This window comes from Motacilla alba, chromosome 1A, assembly GCF_015832195.1.
Source record: "Motacilla alba alba isolate MOTALB_02 chromosome 1A, Motacilla_alba_V1.0_pri, whole genome shotgun sequence".
Classification (NCBI taxonomy): Eukaryota; Metazoa; Chordata; class Aves; order Passeriformes; family Motacillidae; genus Motacilla; species Motacilla alba.
Genome location: NC_052031.1, coordinates 36,506,302 through 36,525,591, shown reverse-complemented (window position 1 = coordinate 36,525,591; position 19,290 = coordinate 36,506,302). Strand labels below are relative to the sequence as shown.

General features: G+C 37.6%; 1 protein-coding gene across 11 annotated transcripts in view; it reads left to right on the top strand.

Annotated features, from left to right (window-relative positions):
- KCNC2 (potassium voltage-gated channel subfamily C member 2) overlaps positions 1 to 18,220 on the top strand; it is a 100,761-nt gene extending 82,541 nt beyond the window's left edge. For 2 of the 11 annotated variants that reach the window (XM_038153610.1, XM_038153609.1), the window contains exons 3-5: positions 7,845 to 8,775; positions 11,164 to 11,331; positions 15,145 to 18,220. In XM_038153610.1, coding sequence (XP_038009538.1) covers positions 7,845 to 8,775; positions 11,164 to 11,331; positions 15,145 to 15,281 — 1,236 coding nt within the window. In that variant the 3' untranslated portion in view covers positions 15,282 to 18,220. Of the gene's footprint in view, positions 1 to 7,844; positions 8,776 to 9,102; positions 11,332 to 12,608 lie in introns of those variants that run through there. The other 9 variants (XR_005258903.1, XM_038153616.1, XM_038153613.1 and 6 more) reach the window with 9 other exon arrangements.
- The last annotated feature ends 1,070 nt before the right edge of the window (positions 18,221 to 19,290 follow it).

Below are 19,290 nucleotides of genomic sequence, written 5' to 3'. Positions count from 1 at the left end.
GATTAAGATTTGTTGAGTCAGACATGTATCTGGGTCAAACTGGTGTTAGACTGCTGATTTACCTAACAGCTTAGTTAGAGTGACTTAATTTTGTGCCTGGATTTCTAAATATGAAAATATGCATTAATAACCTTTTTATTTGTGTTCCAGCTGGTAATGAAAAATAACAGTTCTTTAAAACTGTTTTTTGAAACTGTTTTTTAAAACTGTAACAAATGAGAAAAGAATGAACAAGCAAGAGAACATTTGTGTTCTTGCTACTACATACAGATAGTAGCCACTCTCAGCTGTAAATACTACTGCACTATAAATCTACACATTGCACATTAGCTATAGGCTGTTCTTAGACAGTATACCAATAAAAATGTATTGACATACAGGTTTTTTTTTTTTCATTCAATTATGACTATGTGTAGAATTGTAACAGCAGCAGTTTAACTGCTAAATTGAATGCCAGATGTTGTTAGCAGGAGAGGGTACAAATGAGTTAGAACTGTACTGGGGATTTGAAAAGAGTAGGGCAGTAGTAGGTAGAACAGTACTGGGGATTTGAAAATTCCTATTTTTTGTAGGATGAAAACAAAAATATTGGCAGGAACTAATCTAACTGTGGCTTGATGTTAGTTGAGATATTACGATGACCAGAGTTTCCCAATTAGGATGCTAAGGTTGGGCTGTTAAATCTTTATGTAGACATTAAAAAAAACACTTTAATGCTGACATTCCATATTATTCCCAGAAGGAGGATGCTTTGCAGATTTTTAGAGACATAAAATTTGTCTTAGTGCCTGATACTTTATGTACATTTTTGTTTGTCCTTTGATGGTTTATTTAAAATGCTATGTCTGTATCAATGCCTTAATCTTTGGAAAGAAATATTATGAGAGATTATGATTTGTGAGTGGTGAAGTAAATTGATAGTATGTTTGCCTTGAGTTGATAGTTTAAATGTCAGTAGTTTGCTATGGTATTTGATGGTATTTGTTTGGTATGGTAGTTTGATGGTATTTGTTTTCTTACTAAGTATATCCAGATACAGTGCACTGAAAATGCATTATACCATAAAAACTTGTGACTTTGCCTTCTTTTTAGTTTTTCATGAAATGATAGTTTTCCAAAAGCAACTTACAGCTAAGGAAGAATAGCAGCTTTGTGAAAAAGAGTTTTGATGTTTGGTGAGGTATTTAGGTTTATGTAAAATGCACATTAATGTTCAAGTTCTGCCACACAGAGCATTAAACTATATAGAAAGGTAAGTTCATCACAACAGCTCATTCTGAAATCACATTATGATTTTAACAGTCTCCTGATAGCCAGATGGAATTAAACAGAGGGAAAAAAATCTATCCTGTTGAAATCAGAAGTGAGGACAACCTGTCAAATTTAAACAAAAGGAATCTCTTTAAGCTGGAAGTGGTATCTAATTCTGTGATTTCATAGCCAAGGTTAGTTGCTACTTTGAGTGAAGCATGCCATATACTTACAAAAGCAGCTTCTTTTTCTGCCTAAGTAACATTCACAGTTGAGTCATATTCTCATTGAATGCCCAAATCCCTCAAATTTATTGGATTTTTATGGGATTTTTTTTGAAACTTTGGTTTTATATGACTAAGCAGCTATAAAACTAGATTAAAAAATCAGCATTGCAAGTTAGTTAGGACTGATTAGAAACAGTACGTGATTTTGGCTCTGCTCCCTGTTTGACTGGGTCTCATTCAGTCCTCCTGCAGAGCTAGGGGGATTTCAGAAACTGTCAGTTTGAATTCCTGCAAGAATAAAAAAGGCTTCTGGAAAATATTACAGGAAAAAATTATGAAGGTTTTTAGGAAAAAAATACTTTTCTTTCCTGAACCTTGACAGAGACAAAAAAAAAATCAATATCAATTTATAATTAGTATGATGGGAGTATATATTTTTGGTATAACAACTATTAACTATTTTAGCCTGAGAAGTAGCTCTATGAGTCTTTAAATACATGTGAAGAAAATTTGTAAAATAAAATTTTGTAATGTATATATGACTAAATTCTTGCAGTCATTGAGAGTGGGTGCATGTAGTTTACTTTTTGTGGTCAGGGGGTTAGTACGAGGAAGAAACTGAATCAGTTTTTTTTTCAAATAATTTGTTTTATATTCTGAAATATGAAAAGACAAGGCTTAAACTAACAGATGTGAACAGAAATCACTGGCAATAATTTTTAAACCTCCAAAGTTTGGACTTTCTTTTAGTTATCAAAATGAGTATGGTACTATAAAAAATACTGCTTTCATTTTAAGTTTTCTGTTATCCTACAGAAGTTACCCAGTTTTGAGGGTTCTGGTTAACGTGAATGATCTGGGAAAGCAAAGAACCCAAAGAACCTGGAAACTCCTCTACTCTTGTTTTGGTCAGAAAAAAATTAAGTTGTTCAGTAAGCTCTTCTTTTGTAATGAAAGCAGGATTTTGGTTATAATAGTGAGCAAGCCATCAGAGTTAGTTTCATTAGAAAAAAACCATCACAGTCTCTTTTCTTGGATGCTTTACAGTTGTATTTTTAGTCTATGAGTGTGGTGGGGAGGAATATTGATTTTTAAAAATCATTTTAAGTTCCAGCAACTCACATATATTAAATCTCACAATGTGCCAGTGAAGAAATTTATTTAAAGCAATGTTTTGGTCTTAGTTCTTTAAAGGCAATTCTGTACCTGCATTAGATAATATTAAGTGTTGTATTTTCAAGTGCTTATTGAATATTCAGTCATTTTCTTTTGCCATTGCCAAGTATGTCAAGGGCAAACCTTCTGTGTCCTGGAATGTAATTCAAACTAAATGATTCTTAAAAGCTGCTTTTAAGTGCTCACGATGGAAAATATACATTACACAGTGAGGGGAGTTGAAAGAGGAGGTGTTGAGTTCCAACCCCAGAACAAGTTGTATCCAGACAAGATACAATATTTTTTTGGAAAACACTGAAATATGGTGAGAGATTTTATTCAAAACTTAAATGTGAAGCAAGAAGTAAGGATGACTGTGACTATTAACGCTTTGCTGTGCATTAACCTCTTCACTGGCTATGACTTGTCCATTTTGGAACACTAAATAATTGTGTAGAAATAATTGCCTCTTTAAGGGCATGGGATGGACAGAAAAAAACTTACTTCAAATATGAAGTAGGGCCAGTCTGATTTTATGACTAGGTATAATACACCTGAGTGGGAGGGTCAGTTTCCAGCTCCGCTGTTGCTTTGTTTGGGCTCTGTCTAAGCTGTTGAACCTTAGAATGTTTCAGCAAGGCCCTGGCTCCATCTCAGGACAATGACCAGTCCCATGTCTGGATTTGCTTGGAAAAGAAACGTGAGCCACAGCATCCTCTGACCTTGTGCCTTTTATTTGCAGCCACAATTGACCTTAATTTTTCTAGGAGCTTAAGGAGCTATGTGCAAGGTAAAACATGACTTTGGACTCATAATAGTTCTGCTAATCCACAGACTGCTCAGTTTGGTGTTCTAGAATTGGTTGTCAATTTTGCAATTGCTTTAAACTCTGAGCTACTCAGACCCCCATGAAACGCTGAAATCAAAATAAGAATCATACATTTTTCTTTATAACTTCCAACAAGTTATCTGCAGGCACCTCACACTCTAGATTTATATGGTTCATTGAAAATTAAGTTATAGATAATTAATCCACTTACTGTGAACATGAGTAGTACTTAGCAACAGAGTTTAGCTAGTGATCCTGTCAACTAGACAAGCTGGGAGATGGAATCTCTACTGTCTGAATGTGTGATGCTGACCCACAAGAACACAATTGGGTGCACACTGGCTTCAAACTGTGAGCAGAGGGAATCAGCAGCCTACTGAGAGCTTTAACTGCTTAATGAGGAATGCTGTACATGCTGTGTATTACATACTGAACATTTTTGTTACTTTTAACTGCTCTCTTCTGGCAGAAATTGACTGAACTTTTTATTAATTCAATTTGTATTAATTTCAAATTCGAAAACGGTGGCCCCCTACAACCGTTCTGTCACTTAGAAAGATGGTTCCTTCAGGAGGAAAAAAAAAAAACCTAAATGAAAAAAGTTAATTTTATCACATCTATTGAACCAAACAAGAATCAGTTACTTTAAAAAAAAATCAAAAAACCAACAACAAAACAACCCCATTTTAAGAAATGAGGAAAAGATCACAATTACTTGGGTATTATTTGAAAATTTTTCTTCAGCTTTTTTTGAAGACTCTCAAAAAATGTTTTAGGGCTGCAATCTTTGGTTTAAAAAAGAGGGTGAATAAGACGTTTTGCTCTAAACCAAGGCTGAACTTGTCTTGCAACTAGTCAAAACCAAAGTTTTCAGAACTTCTCACAGTGAAAGGTTGCTAATGATTCAAACAGAAGATTGTCTCTTGCTGTAACCTTTCTGAAATAATGATCAGGCTAACTGCTTTTAGATTTTTGTGCTTCATAAAAGTAAAAAGGAAAAAAACCCAGAAAGTTGTGTGTGCTACCCTGGCTATTGTGGACTGAGGAACTATTGCAGGACTGAGGAATAGAACTTAGTTGGTCACATCCACCAGAGAATCTGTGAGTTAAATCTGTACTGGCTTTTTCTGAAATGTGGTGCTTGCCCACATGACAAAAATTGATGTGTTTTTAGATATTAATTACTTTAAAGAAGCTGGAATTAGGATGAAGGAGAAGGAAAGCATAAAATGGGGATAGAACATGACTTCATTTAGTTTCTATCATTGCAGTTGTGTATGAAAAACTTTTCAACACGTTGCCTGATATGTAACATAATACTAACAAAGCATCTTTGTTAATATAAGGTTAATCCCTAAGCATTTTTTGTTTGACTAATAAAATGTTCCTGCTTGCATTGGTCCTTGCATTTGCTTCTTGCATGTTCTCTGAATCCTCTAATTATTGCAATAACAGTGTAGGTCTCTTGTGTATGAGTCTTCATCTTGCTAGGTGATATGCAAGCTCTGTCCTGATCCAAGGAGCTGGCAGTTTAAAACCAAATCCAATGAGAGATAAAAAGGAATGTGTGTGTTTGCTCAAAATCAGTGATGGCATGTATATGCATGGCAAAATGTGTACTTCTTATTGTTTTACATTTCTATGAATGTTTATTGCAGGCTTACCAAGAAATCTGTCACCAGATTGATAGTGTTTTCTTGTCTTTGTTCTAACCTCTGGAACGTGACTGTCTTTAGGATAGATTTTGGGCATGACTGAATGTCTTTTTCCTTTAGGGATAATAAAACACTAAATGTAGGTGCACAGCTAAAAATTTCAATCTGCCTTGCCAAGTGCAGTGTCAATGCAGTGTCAATGTTAAGCAAAACAGTAATAAATAGCTTGTCAGGCAGTTCTACCTGTAGTTGCTCTCTTGGTATTTAGCATTTTTAGAAGGTTTCTGAACCTGAATGGACTCTGAAATACAGTCCAGAAAACAGTGGTAATCACTTATATACTGTTGGGTTCACTGCGCTGTTGAATGCACAGTTAATCCTTGTCATATCTGAGTTGCTGGTAAATTATTTACTTGTTGGTAAATTTTACTTTGGTTAGTCTAAACGTAGTTTTCTTTTATTTTCAGACAAAAAAAATTTCACAGTTGTCTGAAATCACCAGTGTTGCTGTTGATGAGGCTGCCCAATATTTTATCTGTCAAAAGTTCCCTCCCAAATTACAAACTACAGTGCTGACTTAGCTTCAGTGACTCAGCCTCCAAAGATTTGTTTGCTTTTTCCATCCTTGACTGTGTAGAAGGATCCCGGAGGATGCTTTAGGAGACACCCAAGGGTCATTCTTAGCCCACCAGTGGCTTAGAGTCTGATACATTCTCTATCCCTCTTGTGGAGAAATTTTGCAAAGATCTGCTGAGATTAATTCACTTAGGTTTTATAAATATGGTTGTATTTGCTGACTCCAGTTGTCTCACACAAGACTGAGGCTCTTTTGTGTGTGTTGGTGTCAGGTGCTGTGAGCTATGAGCCTGCAGCAGATTTGTAGTTAAGGCAAAGGCAGAAAAGCCTGTTCAGTAAAAATCAGACAGTGTAAGATTGTTTGCTTAGCTTGTGGCTAGAAGTCCAGACTGGATGATAAGTGTTCAGTTCAGTCTGAGTCAGTACTTTTTGAAAGGTAACAGATTTGAAGTGTTTGCAATTGTAGGGCACAGTGTAATAACTTTTCTTTCCTTGACTGGGGAAAGGAAGTCATAAATAACCTGCAAATATCTGATATAGGTAGTTATATGGGATTTTTCATAGTTCCATCTCGTGAATCTGAATGTAATAAATTTGTCAGACCTGCACTGCAAATTTAAGCTTGTTTCCAGAATAAAAGGAATTCTCTTTACAGGTTGTGGAGACAATATTTTATTGTCTAACAAGTGTTCTGTGTTAGAAAAATACCAGCATTCAGTATTGTACGAGCCCAAATGAGTTCCTGTGGCACATAGCACTAAGTATGAATGCTAATACTAAATTCAGTCATTCATATCTGAAGTACACAAAATCAGTTTTGCCACAATGCTGTATCATGGATTAAAGTGGCAGAACAGGGGCATTCCTGCTTATGGCTGTTATTTTGTCTGCCTTGCAACTAGATTTTTCCAATGACATTCAAGATTTCAGGGTGGTAACTAGATACTAGATATTTTTAACCTGTTAAGGCAGCTTTTTGCCTCCTTGAGCCCCTAACACTTTCAAAAAACCTTCATGTCTCCAGAAGGCTTTTTTCCCCAGAATAATATTGGCTATTGTTATTTATGTACCACACCACTGCTGTTTGAATGCTAGGTAATATGGTTGTAATGTCATTAAAAAGAAGTCGACCATTATGGCAGAGGAGCAGCTGACCTCAAAACACCTTTTCATTTGATGTATATTCCTCAGTGTAAGAAAATCTATCTCTTGCTCTAACTGTTTGGCTCAGTGTTAATTTTTGAGATCCTGTTCTGGATGTTCTCTGTTATTCAATGCTTGGCTGTGATGGCTGAGTTGAAAATCAGGCAGTCTGTGCTTTTTAAGTCCTAAATAATCTTTTGTGATGGCTGTTTCCAGGTTATTTACCTGTATTTTATCAATTCAAATCCCTCTACTAGAACTGAATTTGTATTTCCCTTTCTGTTTGGATTGCCCTGAATTTGTAACTTGGTTAGCAGGATTGTGGATCCTAAGAATGTGAGAAAGCTCTGCCACCACAGTGTGTGTGGGGTTCTGCAAGGCTTACTTTTAGTGCTGCCCAAGAGAATCAGTGATGGATGACTAAAAACATAATACATTACACAACCAACTCTACCTGTAATACAGAAGGCATTTTCTATCAGTAAATGTCCTGTATTTGTAAATCATTGAAAAATCTAAAGGAAACACAGAGTTTGGATCTGCTTCTAGATCCCTGTGAGGTGCTCTTCAAGACAGGTGTGAGTTCTGAACCATAATCTCAAGACTGTTAGGGTGAGCCCACGTGTTCCACTGTGTGAGAGCCGGACATGTGTAAGTATTGCTGTGGGTGGTGTGTACGGGGACTGCTTGAAAGGAACCTTGACCACTGAATCAAATTCAGACAATTTAGTACAAGTTAAAGAATTCGTTGCCACTTTCCTAATGAGTTGCATTTTGTCATGATTGACAAAATCCATTGCCAAGGCTTTTTCTGCTCCTGGACTCCTGACCTGTGTGTGAGAGCTGTCTGCTGCTCTTCTCTGGCCTAGATGGAAATTTTTATGCGTATGAATTTGTCAGCCATTTGGGGAAGAATGAGTAAAAGTTTTACTATAAACGCAGACATCATTTGTATTAATGTGAAGACCTGTGTGGTTCTGATGTCTCTTTTATCTCTTTGTGTTTCAGTTCATCGCTTTTGCCTCTTTATTCTTCATCTTAGTTTCAATCACAACCTTCTGCCTGGAAACACACGAAGCTTTCAACACTATTATAAACAAAACTGAGCAGGTCATCAACGGGACAGAAGCTGTGTTACAGTATGAGATTGAGACAGATCCTGCACTGACATACGTGGAAGGAGTCTGCGTGGTATGGTTTACATTTGAATTTTTAGTACGTGTTATTTTTTCTCCCAACAAACTTGAATTCGTCAAAAACCTCTTAAATATCATTGACTTTGTGGCCATCCTGCCCTTTTACCTAGAAGTGGGCCTGAGTGGGCTCTCCTCCAAAGCTGCTAAGGACGTGCTTGGTTTCCTCAGGGTGGTAAGGTTCGTCAGGATCCTCCGGATTTTCAAGCTCACCCGGCACTTTGTGGGCCTCAGGGTGCTGGGCCACACTCTGCGAGCCAGCACCAATGAATTTCTGCTGCTGATAATATTCCTGGCTCTTGGTGTTTTGATATTTGCCACTATGATCTACTACGCAGAGCGGGTGGGAGCCCAGCCTAATGACCCGTCAGCAAGTGAACACACACAGTTCAAAAACATCCCTATCGGCTTCTGGTGGGCTGTAGTCACCATGACCACCCTGGGATATGGGGATATGTATCCACGGACTTGGTCAGGCATGCTGGTGGGTGCCCTGTGTGCACTGGCGGGAGTGCTCACCATAGCCATGCCCGTGCCTGTGATAGTTAACAATTTTGGGATGTACTACTCCCTGGCCATGGCAAAGCAGAAACTGCCAAGGAAGCGAAAGAAGCACATCCCTCCTGCTCCTCAAGCCAGCTCACCCACCTTCTGCAAGACAGACTTGAATATGGCCTGCAATAGCACGCAGGGTGACATCTGCCTGGGCAAGGACAACCAGCTGATGGAACACAACAGATCATCAGGTAGGACCCCACTGGAAATGCATGTCCTCTGAAAACACTTTATAGACCAGTATGTTTGGTAGGGGTCAGAAAGCAGCCAGTCTTTCTGCCAGGAGAAGATGTAGCTCCCACCCTTCTCCCCTCCAACATTTTCGTGTGTCAGTCTCATAGAGGACAAAAATAGGTATAGTGATGTTCCCAAACCTCTATGTAGCTGGTCTATACAGTTTTGCTTGCTCTGTTGAGAATGCTTTCCTGCTGATGATATCAACCTTTTCTTTTGCCTGTTGTTTGTTGCGTTGTATGGATGTTTCTTGTTTTTCTGCATGACTGTGACTATTTGAGCAGCCACCGTGTCCCACCCTGTTGGACTCCATGGTGTTTTGCCTCAGTGTCTGTCTCTTGTGTCAGCTTTGCCTGTGCCACATCGTGGCCTGTTAAGCAAGATCCTACAAAGAAGCAGTCATTTAAAAGGAGCAGGTGCTTTACATCCAAAGCCCAGCACTCAAAGGAAATAGGAAGAAATTTTCTTTCTAGTTTTCTTTCCATTTGGCATTCTGCTTCCCTGGCTAAAAGAATCTCCTTCATCTGTGTTAGATAAGACATTGCATGATATTTACTATTCATTAAATTACACTAGCATAGCTGATGTAAATCTTGTCAAGAAAAAAGAAAATGACAGCTCTTAGCACCATTATTGCTATTACAGTTGATTTTTGTGATTTCTATTACCCTATTTGTTAGAGTTCCAAATGATGAATAAGGAGTATTTTGTGCTTTACTCAGTGAAATTGCATATCAAATGACAGCCTCAGTCCATCCAAGCCACTGCTCCATGTTCCAAATCTGTTGCATTTAAAGAGTAAATTTTACCTCTCAGTGTAATTAAATAGTTTAGCAGCAAGAATAAATTTTTTTTTTTGTTTCTTAAGTGTATTTATGCTTAAGCCAAACACAATCTGTTTAAAAGCTCACATACCAGTCATGGGACTCCACCTGTAAAGCTGCTAAAGAATAATAAGAGCAAAACCACTCATGACTGGTGTAATTCAGTAATTGAAATACAGATTTTAAAAAGAAGAGTCTGGAAAATCCATCTCTGAACAATATCCTTTTTTTGGTCTGTTGCTCTGTTACTGAAGAGCATTTATGTTCAAAGAAGCTCGGTTTCACTCTCCGAGTTACTTTTCACAAATTAACACAGTTTTTTGAACATCTTAAATGTATTTAAAAGGATGGAAACACTTGAAAAGACTCGGACTGACAGTAAAATATAGTTAGATTTTCAGTGCTTTGACTGATACCCACTTTGAGCTAGCATCTTTAAATTGTGAATGATAACAGCTTTTTCATGCCATCAGGTCCTGCCAAAGGTATTCTGAATGGAGAGAGCTCAGTGTGATCACTATGTCTCTCACTAAGAGACACTTTTTTTGTGTCTACAGCTTTATTTACAAGGGGTTATAATCCTTGAAGTTAAAGAGAAAGCAGACATGCAAGAATGCAGACTTCATTTTAAAGTATTATCTTCCTTTTAAGTAGCGCCACCGCTCGCATCATGCACTGTAGCTTTATTTCTGGTAGAGAATGTTATTAGAATCACTATGAATTATGTGCAAAACTTCTAGGCTGAATTCTGCCCTTTGCATTCCCAGTTCAGAAAAAAACCATGCTGAGGTTTATATGCAAAGGTGAAGCTGAAGTTGTGTGCTGTACTGAGAAGAGATTTTTTTTCCTGAAGTGTGGCCTGAATTTGAAACGGTAGATAATTTTAAAAGAGAGTCCTTTGGGAGTGACAAATCAGGAGAGGTACAAGTTTTGCTATTTGACAAAATAAAGTACAGAGACCAAGACAGCATTTAATGTTGGGTGCTTATGATGACAAGCAGTGCAAGTGTAATCAATATGGAGATGAAAGCTAAGTGTGTTAATAAACAGTGTATAGTGCCAAATATTGAAAATATTGTCCTTCTGGGTGAGGGCTTGACTTTAAAACATCTAAACAAAAATGCCTAACATGACCTTTTGTTTAGCAAAAATGATAGCCAAAATAGTAAATAGGTGTTTTAAATATCCAAGGCTGACTGTATTCTGACAAGTTACAGCCCAGAGTAGGTGAATAACTGAGCCTTGGTTTGATTATTTGTTAGTTCATGTTAGTTTAATCTAATTTTATACAAATTTTAGAAGTACAAGAAAGCCGAAAGATCATTTATTCTTGAACAAAATGTGTATCTTTTGCCATTTTGTACTGATTAATGATGAATTGCAATCTTGTTTTCTTCTAATGATTTACTTTATATCTACTTTTTTGAGTGATGGGAATATCTGGCATTCAGCGTAAGCTCTTTGTGATGTCTCATTTCCTCATTCATTATTGTCTGTAAATGGGCATGGTGCTTTAACCAGTGTTATCAGGTGAAGACAGTGCAGGAAGTGAGCAGCCACTCTCACCTGGTGAAAGGCTCCCTCCCATCAGACGTTCTAGTACAAGAGACAAAAACAGAAGAGGGGGAACATGTTTCCTACTGACAACAGGTGATTACACGTGTGCTACTGATGGAGGGATCAGGAAAGGTATGGACTTCTTTCATTAGATCATAAAAGATTACTCAGCAATGTGCTTGTGAAAAACAATCTAAGAGGAAAGACTGTACTCACAATGTACCTTTTTTTCTTTACTCCTAGTCATTCTTTTCCTTTTAGAAACTCTCATCCCCTTTAGTCTTCAAAAAATGTGCTTGATGTTGGACCCTCATTTCACTTGTGTCTTCATTTGCCCATAATCTCTAGTAGAAAAGCCTGCAATTCAGACCTTGCTCATTCAACCACTCATCACTCAGTATAACTTGTCATTCTAAAAGACAAATTAATCGTTTTATAACTGTGGTCTGCTCTTTATAAAATTTACAGCTGAATACACTTTAAAGGTTGACATGTCAGAAGTAAGCAACATTCCTGAACACACAAAAGCATGTCCTGAGATGCTATTTAGATTTCTTTCAAACAAAATTTTGAGCTAATAATGCTAAAAACTATTTTTTTCCCTTGGCAATAATAACCACTGATACTAAAAGATTACTGTTTACCCCAGCCGTAATTCAGCTATGTAGTAAAACAGTGCTTAACCTTTCAAGGTGTTAAAAATGCCCTTCTAGTTATTTAGCCTCTTCAAATCTGATAACTTGCTGCTCAGTAGGATGGGAGCACCCAGGTGGAGTTTGCAAAACTGTTTTGTACTTGTATCTCCCACGTGACTGATTTTTTCTACCCCAGCAGGCCACATCTGGCTGTGGCTGCAAACCTAACATCAGGACACAGCCCTAAGATCAGCATGCCAGCGGTAATCTTCCCATTTCCTTAGACAGGAACTGCTTTTGTTTCTTGGCAAATTATATTCCTCTGACCTTGTATCATTCAGACAGATTTTGCATACCTGACTGCTGAAGTGTAGTTGTTCACCTCTGAGTTCATCTGAAGTAGCCGTGTGGCACTGGACAAACATTTTTGCCCTAGATTTTTCTGGCTCTTTTTTTTTTTTTTTTCCAACTTGTTTGGTGAATAGCAAACATAGCTGTCCCAGCCAGCCACGTGTCTAAAGGAATTCTCTTGGGTTGTTCTGCCAATGCTCTTTTTGCACTTCAAAGCATAAGCTCAGTAGTTTAAACCTGTGAACCCAGATATGCAACCAGTTCCATGTGTATGGCATTTGCAGAGTATGACTTTGCTCGGGCATTTTAGGTACTCCGGTATATCAAGTTTTGCTTAAATAAAAAATCATTGCAAGCATGTTTTTGCACAAATTTACTACATTTTTCACTGAGCATATATTTAATTTTTTTCTCAACAACTAGGATTATTTAAAATATCTCTAATGCTAAGAGTCTTTGAGGAGGTCAAGAACACCTGGATAAGGTAGAGTACCATGGCATCTCGCATGAACAGCTTTTTGACTTCACTCAGCAAGTTATGGTGGTAACCATGACTAGAGCAGATCAGAAATAATGGAAGAAGTTACCCATCAGCTACTAAAGACATATTTATATAACAGTAAAACATATTTTTCCCAGAACATTTTGATTTGTAAATCTACATTTAAAATAATTTTTTTTGTGTAGCTTTTGTAGGTTTTATAGTTTTTACTAGTAAACTGGGGCTTGACTTCAGAATGGACAGGTTTTTGATGAGAAATGTGCTCTTTGCCTGGCTCTGATGATAATCTTAGTTAAGGCTGAAATGTTTTAGTCACTGGCTTTGGAGTGTATTTTATACAGAGTGGGGAAGTTAGCTCATAAGCAGAAGATATCTTCAAATAATGTACAAATGGGTTTGAATGCTTGAATGTCATTCACACATCAAGTCTACTACTTTCACATTTTATTTTTACCCTTTCCTTCTTTTGGTACATTCTTCTTGTTTGGTTTGTTCCTTGGTTGATTCTTGGTTATTCAATTATAATTTATTCTGAGCTTTTTGCATCTCCATCTCCAAGATGATACTGATTCAGACCTGATCCACTAATAATACCTGAAAAGTACTGATTTTTGGATCGTGCATCTCTCACTATTCATCTTGTGTACCTGGTTTTCATTTTTAGGAGTTTCTGCTTTATTTATAATCGTTGCCATCCTCCTCTCTCAGTTCTTTCCTTTTATCATTAGAAGAGTAGCAAGAAAATAATCTTAAAAACTACTTTCCTAGTTTCTATGTGAAAAAGTTACCTGATTATTTTGATTTTTTAATAAGCTTTATGTTTACAGGGAGTTTAAATATATACACTAGCATTGTGCTTCTCTTTAATTCCCTTTTCAAACATAATTCTTTCTAGTCTGTGTAAATACTGATAGAAACTCAGAAACTGGAGGCTGTTTAAGAAATGTATCAGAATTCTGTGTAGTATCACAGTCTAGCCAGCCCTTGCCATCTGGAGAGAACATTGCACAATGTTTTAGCAGACATAAGGTTATGCATTTGCTTTAAGTATAGTTTTACAGTATGCAGATTTCAGGGTAAGAAATATGTTATTTGTCGTAAAGGGAGAGCCTAAGATACGTTTTTTTCCTAAAGATGCTATTAACTGACTGTTATCTAGAGACCTGGAATTTGAGCCAGTAACTGTTTCAATCAGAAAAAAAATATATATTTGCTCCACCAATTCCATGTGGTATTTAGCTTTACTGTCATTGGTATTTTAAGATTTCTGGGGGGGAAAGTCTCATTATTTCCCTATAAGCAATTTAGACCTGAATATTTTAACCTGACAAATGCTTAAATGCATACTTGTCTTCAATGAAATAAGTAGTACCCCTGAAATCACTGAGACTTCTCCTGCTTGCACCGAAGCATGTACCCATGTACTTCAGGAGTGAGGTCCTGCCTGGCTCAATCTTTGTTGTATTTCCTTGCTGATATCTTCAGGCTCATGAGCAGATCTGCTTCCTAACAAATGGGGTTATTCAGCAGCTGCTGAAAATACTTGAATATGAAGATAGTGATGCAGTGAATAGCAATATTTTTTAGTTGGTTTACAGCATAGCCTCTACGAAGTGAAAACAATCCACAGTAGCAAAAAGTGGGTAGCTAGAGCTCACAGTGTACGTGAACAGAAATATCTGCAAGTGCAATGTTCCCTTCAAATTGTGAAGCATTATGTGGTTGCCTCATTTAATGATTAATAATTTGCTACTTGCTTATATGAATTAATACTGTTGATTTTGTTCAAATCATCTGAAAAAGAAGCACAAATTCAGTGTTTTAAGTTAGCCATTCAGGAGTCATTTACAAATACGTCAAACTCTGCTGTCTAATTAGACTTCAAAATTAGAAGCAAAGCTTAAAGGTTAATATTTTTGAGGATAAAGCTTCTTATATTATCATTCAGTCCTCTGCAAAACTGATTCACACATACTGTATAAAATTTATCTGGTTTCTGGTTTATTTATTTTAAAGAAAAAATTGTACTTTAGTAGAAATTGAATGTAGCACAGATTATGTAATTCTGACAGTTTCTGTAGTCTGTCTTAATGGGTTTTTGATTCTGCTTAGCCAGATAGCTCAGTCACCCTGGTGGGATCCCTTATCTTGCTCTCTGTGCACCCCTGCTGAAGCCCACAGTGGGATACTAAGTGCAAGATGGGATGTGGAGGAGCAGGTCAGACCTCTTGTGTGGTGGTCTGTTTAATTTTTTTGGGAAAAAGTGGATGCATTAATTTGTAAATAATTTTATTTATTAGTATCTTTTGGTAGTAATGTGTCTCAGCACTGAGTTCTTTTGCAGGCAGATTCCCTCTGAGTCCCTGATAGCTCCTTGGATTACATTACATTGTACTGTTTGTCTTTGTCTATTTTTTGGCTGAATTCAACTGATGTCTGTGCATTTTCTCATACAAGGCTATGAAAAATCTCGAAGCTTAAACAACATAGCTGGCTTGACAGGCAATGCTCTGCGACTGTCTCCAGTAACATCACCCTACAGCTCACCTTGTCCTCTAAGGCGCTCTCGGTCTCCCATCCCTTCCATCTTGTAAACCAGATGGCATCAATCGGCTACATAGTATTAAATCAAATGCTGTTTACCACTTATTGGAAATAAATGTAGCATTAAGCATAGGCTCCACAAATGTGGTCTAACTCCTGCATGATACAACTGTCAGTAGTAAGAAAAGCCACTTGGGCACCTGAAGATTTTTGTCTTGGCTTTTAAAGATTACTTCAGGTAGCATTTCTCCTTTTATCTACTATATATTCCTACTTTCCTGTGGCAATAAAAGGACAGTTAGTGGATGCTGTTGTCCATATAGTCAATAAATAAGCATATTTTCAGGGAGATTTACTTAAAATAATGTGCTTCCAAGTAATTATCAGTCACTCCATTGAACCTCCATTTCTTGTGACTCTAATCCATTCTGAAGATGTCTGCTCTGAGGGGTCTGCTCATTTGCATGGACCATCCTGTCTCCATCACCTGACAAGCAGTGTTGCGGATCGTGGAGACCACAGAGGGCTCTGGATGTGTGTTCTCACATTGTTACCATCCTGCTGAAATGAAAGCACTGATAAACTAGTCTGCATGTGGGATTGTTTTTCTGTGTTTAACCTTTTCCTTTATTTTTTAACTATCTACTTGTTTATAAACGCCTTTATTTTGCGATTAACTTATTTCGGTACTGGATTGCTGTATCAGAGTTCTGAATGTCTCCGGTTGTTTGCACACAGATAACTGCAAAGAGGTTGTCATTACTGGTTACACGCAAGCAGAAGCCAGATCTCTTTCTTAATGGCTTGGGGAAGGCACAAAACATGCAAGAAAGGTAAACGCCATCCAGACTTGCAATTTTAAGCTAGCAAGTGCTGCTTGGTACTGTAGTATTTTCTCTACTCCAGGGTTCTTCAACGTTTTCAGAAACTGAGTACCAAGTAAAATCAAAACAATGATCGGGGGCTTTTTTTTACCATTATAAGAGGGTAGTAGTTCTGAAGTCGGGTTTTTGACCAGCCTTATACCTCTGGCTAGTGGGCTTCAAAAATTTCTTCAGTCAATGTTTTTTGAGGTGCTTTGTCCTATATGTTGTTTGTCTGTCTGTTTTGCAACCTGTCTCCTTGTATTCTCCATCTGTCTCCATAAAGCACAGAGATACTGTTAAAATGCCCCCCTCTTTTAAGTTGAACTAAGAACACTTTTTCTCCTTTTCTCTTTTTTTCATATGGACTATACATCCATGTATAGATAGAAATATACATATTTTTCAAGTGCAGTTAGTATCATCTAGACTAACTCGTGTGCACTCCTAAGATTTTTGAGCGGCTTTTCAGCACTGACCGGTTGCCTATTGCATCAATCTTCCTCCCAGCAACCAGCATTCATTACAATTTTGAAACTGCATCTCCCCTAGTGGCTTTTTCATTCAATATTAACCTCTGTTTGTGCAAAAGGACAAATGCAATGGCAAATTTGAGGTTCTGGGCTGGTGAGGAAAAATTACCCTTAAACTGTAGAGTTTTAGAACTACATGGGGAAGACCATAATGACTGAAATCTTAAGTGATCCTTGAAATTGTTGAATAATACCTGACTGTCATGTTTTACTTTTTTGTTAGGAAAACAAATTAAATTTATTGTTGACCATGTAACATGTTCTTCTGTATATAGCCAAGCCCAATAGCATGACCTGCATGTCAGAATTCTTGTACAATAATGTAGTTATCAAAGTATACATTTCTGATATTTAGAGATGTACATTGATTTACTTTTGGTAAAATCTTGTCAATAGAAGAATAATTGCAAACAGCTTTTAGCAAATGAATTAATATAATATCTGGTGCTGCTGTTATATTAACTACAGTGTTGTACAGAATTTATCATGGATTTTTGACTGCTGAAAAAGGGACAATGGAATTTAGCCATACCAAGGACTGTACTGGAAAGAGACTGCTGCTGCTGAATGGGCCCTGATAAACGACTCACACCTTGAGGAGGTCACTGAGACTTTGCGTGCGAAGCAGAGCTCGTTAAAGAAGATGAAAGACCGCTCATAATTACTGCTGCCAGAGGAAGGGGTGACTAGTCATTGTTGATGAGTCAGTGTAAATAAAACGTGTGTGCATGGAAAATCAGTTTTTATCTATATCAAGGAAAGCTGAATTCATGTCATCGTTGCTAAGATTCCATGCAAAGACCCCCACCCCTGTGTTTATTATTCCTGGTTCCTGCAGTAAGCTGTGCTGTGGATCATACAAAGACACACGCTTAATAATGATAGTGATGTAAACTACATCTGTCTTGACTTCTGTCATACTAATGGCATATATTGCAAAAGTCACAAATTTGAACAGAGTAGGTTTGCATAAGTCCTTGCTTTCTCAGTTTGCCATGACCTAAGTTGTTATGAATTGTAGTGTACATGCCAAGTCCTAAGTTTACTTTTCACTTTGATAACAAAAACGTGACTGCAGACAAACATCACTGACTTTGTTCACAGCACACAGTCTTCTTTCATTGTTACCTCAAACTATAAGTATTATCAGAAATAAAATTCTGGCAGCAAGAATATTTTGTGGTTTTTTTTAAATTCAAAGTATTGCAAACCCAACATCAATAAGTATAAAAATTGTATTAAAATTATATTCTACAAATGTATATTTTACATAAAATATATATTCTTTGATAAGTTATTTTCTGTGATTTTTGTGGTAAATGGATCTAGTCTATTCTATGTTTATGAGACATTGTAGTGCTACGATGTGGTAATTATGTTCTCTCCATCCTATTCAGTGGGAAATTCTCCAGAATCTGTTTTGTCACCCTGGTGTCCCGACTGTAGGGACCTGTCCCAGTTGTGAAACTCTGTATCGTGGAACTTCTGTGAACATGTCAAGGTGCATGCACAATCCTGGTGGAAACCAGTGGAAATGTAATACCTGAATTGGAGAATAAAAGGCAAAAGACCTGGGGAGGAGCTTGGAACATATCTTCTGAACTGGCTCATGAGCTTTCTTTAGCTGTATCGGTCCCCTGCCTGCTACTGGCCATCCCAGTTCTCAAACCAGCCTCCTGGAATGCATGAGGAGCTAATTCAAAAGCTAGCATAAGCTGGCTTCTGCAACAATTGAAAATTTATCAGCTTGTTAATGACCCTGTGCCTCATGTGGAAGTTTCTGTTTAAGTCTGATGGGAGTTTTGTTGCATCCTGGTGTGAAGTCATACCTAAAAAAAAGGAGGTGATAAATGGTTGCTTAAAGCTTCTAATATACTATATTTGTGGCAACCAGAAATCCCCAAATACACAAGCAGATTGTCTGAGAGCAGCGAGGTAGCTAGTACAGTTTTACAAATTATCTGAGAGGCTGTTATACAGTGTTTTGGCGAATGTGCTGTAATGTAAGAAAAGTTCCAGAAAACAGGATCAGAAAACAGGTGTTCAATTTTAGAAAATGTGTTATAACAATATGTCAGGAAAGCTCACTGTGCTGTTTTCCCAAGAGTTAAAAGTTGCCTGTACTGTGATTGTGAGCAGTACCCAAGGGAAGAAGAGGTGTAGGGGTCATCCAGCACAAGGCTAACAGCCAGCCCTAGTCACCCAGGATGATGTCTGCCCCAAGCACCTAGAGAGAGGTGTCCAGCTTTCCTCAGTGCTACACAGGGACAGTGATGATCCCCAGATGGGATGCAGACAAGGGGGTGGATTTTGTTGGTCAAGACTGTAGAAAACACTGATGGCCAGATGGTGTCTGACATCTTCTACTGTCTCTGGATGGTAAGGAGCCTGGATGGATCTCCACCAACACCGAACTTTGAGTCCAGAATGTCCTGGACTCAGTATTATTTTTCTGCTAGAGAACCAAGGCTGTGTGTAAATGCTTTCTTTTAAAATAGACCTGGAGGACAAGCTGATGGTGAGTCTGGTAACTGTTGATGTGGTTTGAAACTACAACCCAACTCTGACTGTGTTAAGAGGAAAAAGGTGGTTTAACCACCAGCTCCCTCCTGTTCCTCACCTGTTTTTGGGCCCAGGAGGGGTGAAAGGGCATTTTTATGAGA